This window comes from Tupaia chinensis, unplaced genomic scaffold (genome assembly GCF_000334495.1).
Source record: "Tupaia chinensis unplaced genomic scaffold, TupChi_1.0 Scaffold138400_2, whole genome shotgun sequence".
NCBI classification, from domain to species: domain Eukaryota; kingdom Metazoa; phylum Chordata; class Mammalia; order Scandentia; family Tupaiidae; genus Tupaia; species Tupaia belangeri.
Window position 1 is genome coordinate 46,211 of NW_006198298.1, and position 1,072 is coordinate 47,282.

The following is a 1,072-nucleotide window of genomic DNA, read 5'->3' on the forward strand; positions in this document are numbered from 1 at the left end:
CCGCCGCGGCCGCAGCTCGGTCTGTAGCAACCGTCGCCATCGTTGTTCTGCCTCCTCTCACAGCCAGCGCAGCTCGAGATAGGAAGAGACCCTCCTCCACAGACACTTCCGGATTCTGATCCCGGAAACGGAAGCAGAGCCCCCCAAGCGCCGCGGGGCTACTGCCATCTTGGACAGGGGCCCAACGCTCGGACTTCTCGTATAGCCAGCGAGGCAACATGTCTTAGGCGGTCATCTCTGCGACTAATAGATGAAGTAAAACCTGCAGTTGGAAACTGAGAAAGACACAGCCCCTGGACTCTAACGCCTTGTTGATTTAGAGCAAAAGGCGGGGTGAAAGGCGGAGGCTAAGGTTCCCAAGGACATGTTGGGGAGTGCTGAGGGATGCATAAAGTCTGTGTCTTACCAGCCCCACGCTCAGGTGAGAACCGCAGACCCCTATCCTAGGAGCAGCGTTTTTGTTCTCCTGACCAGAATGTCCTACCTTAATTTCACTGTCCTTGCCCATCTAAACCCGGTGCAAAAGGCCTTTCCACCTCCAGAACCACCCAGGCCTGCAATCATTGTGAACTAGATTCTACTCCATCAGATGTATGGAAGGCAAGTCACCCCCAGGCCTTGTGTGTTTGTTGGGGTCACAGTAATGATAATAGTAGCCTTACTTGATTTTAAGTGGTGGCCGCAGGCAGCAAAGGACCAGAAACGTTAGCTATCCTACAGCTAGTGAGTGACAAAACTGGTGCATACTCAGAAAATCTGGTTCCAGAGCTGTGGCCTTAAACACCAGGCTAGAGATTCTCAAAGCATGGTCCCACATTATCTAGTGGTCCAACAAACCCTCTTAAGGGGTCCACTAAATCAAAACTATTTTCACAATACTTTTACTCTCATTCTCTCATGCCTGCACGGCGGAATTATCCAGTTACCTGACACAAGCAAAAGCTCTCTAGATGTCCTCAATTGTTAAAAATATAAAGGGAGGGATCAATAGTTAGCGTAATGGTTACATCGCTGGACTCCACGTAGTCGACCGCGGTTCGAGTCCCGGACCCGGTGGCTTAAACTCATACTG

At 50.9% G+C, this 1,072-nt stretch overlaps 1 protein-coding gene across 1 annotated transcript in view; it reads right to left on the minus strand.

Annotated features, from left to right (window-relative positions):
• Nucleotides 1-235, minus strand: part of USP11 (ubiquitin specific peptidase 11) — a 26,757-nt gene extending 26,522 nt beyond the window's left edge. Inside the window, exon 1 of the mRNA XM_027765465.1 lies at nt 5-235. Within this exon, the coding sequence (XP_027621266.1) occupies nt 5-220 (216 nt within the window). The 5' untranslated portion in view covers nt 221-235. The remainder of the gene's footprint in view (nt 1-4) is intronic.
• Between the last annotated feature and the right edge of the window lie 837 nt (nt 236-1,072).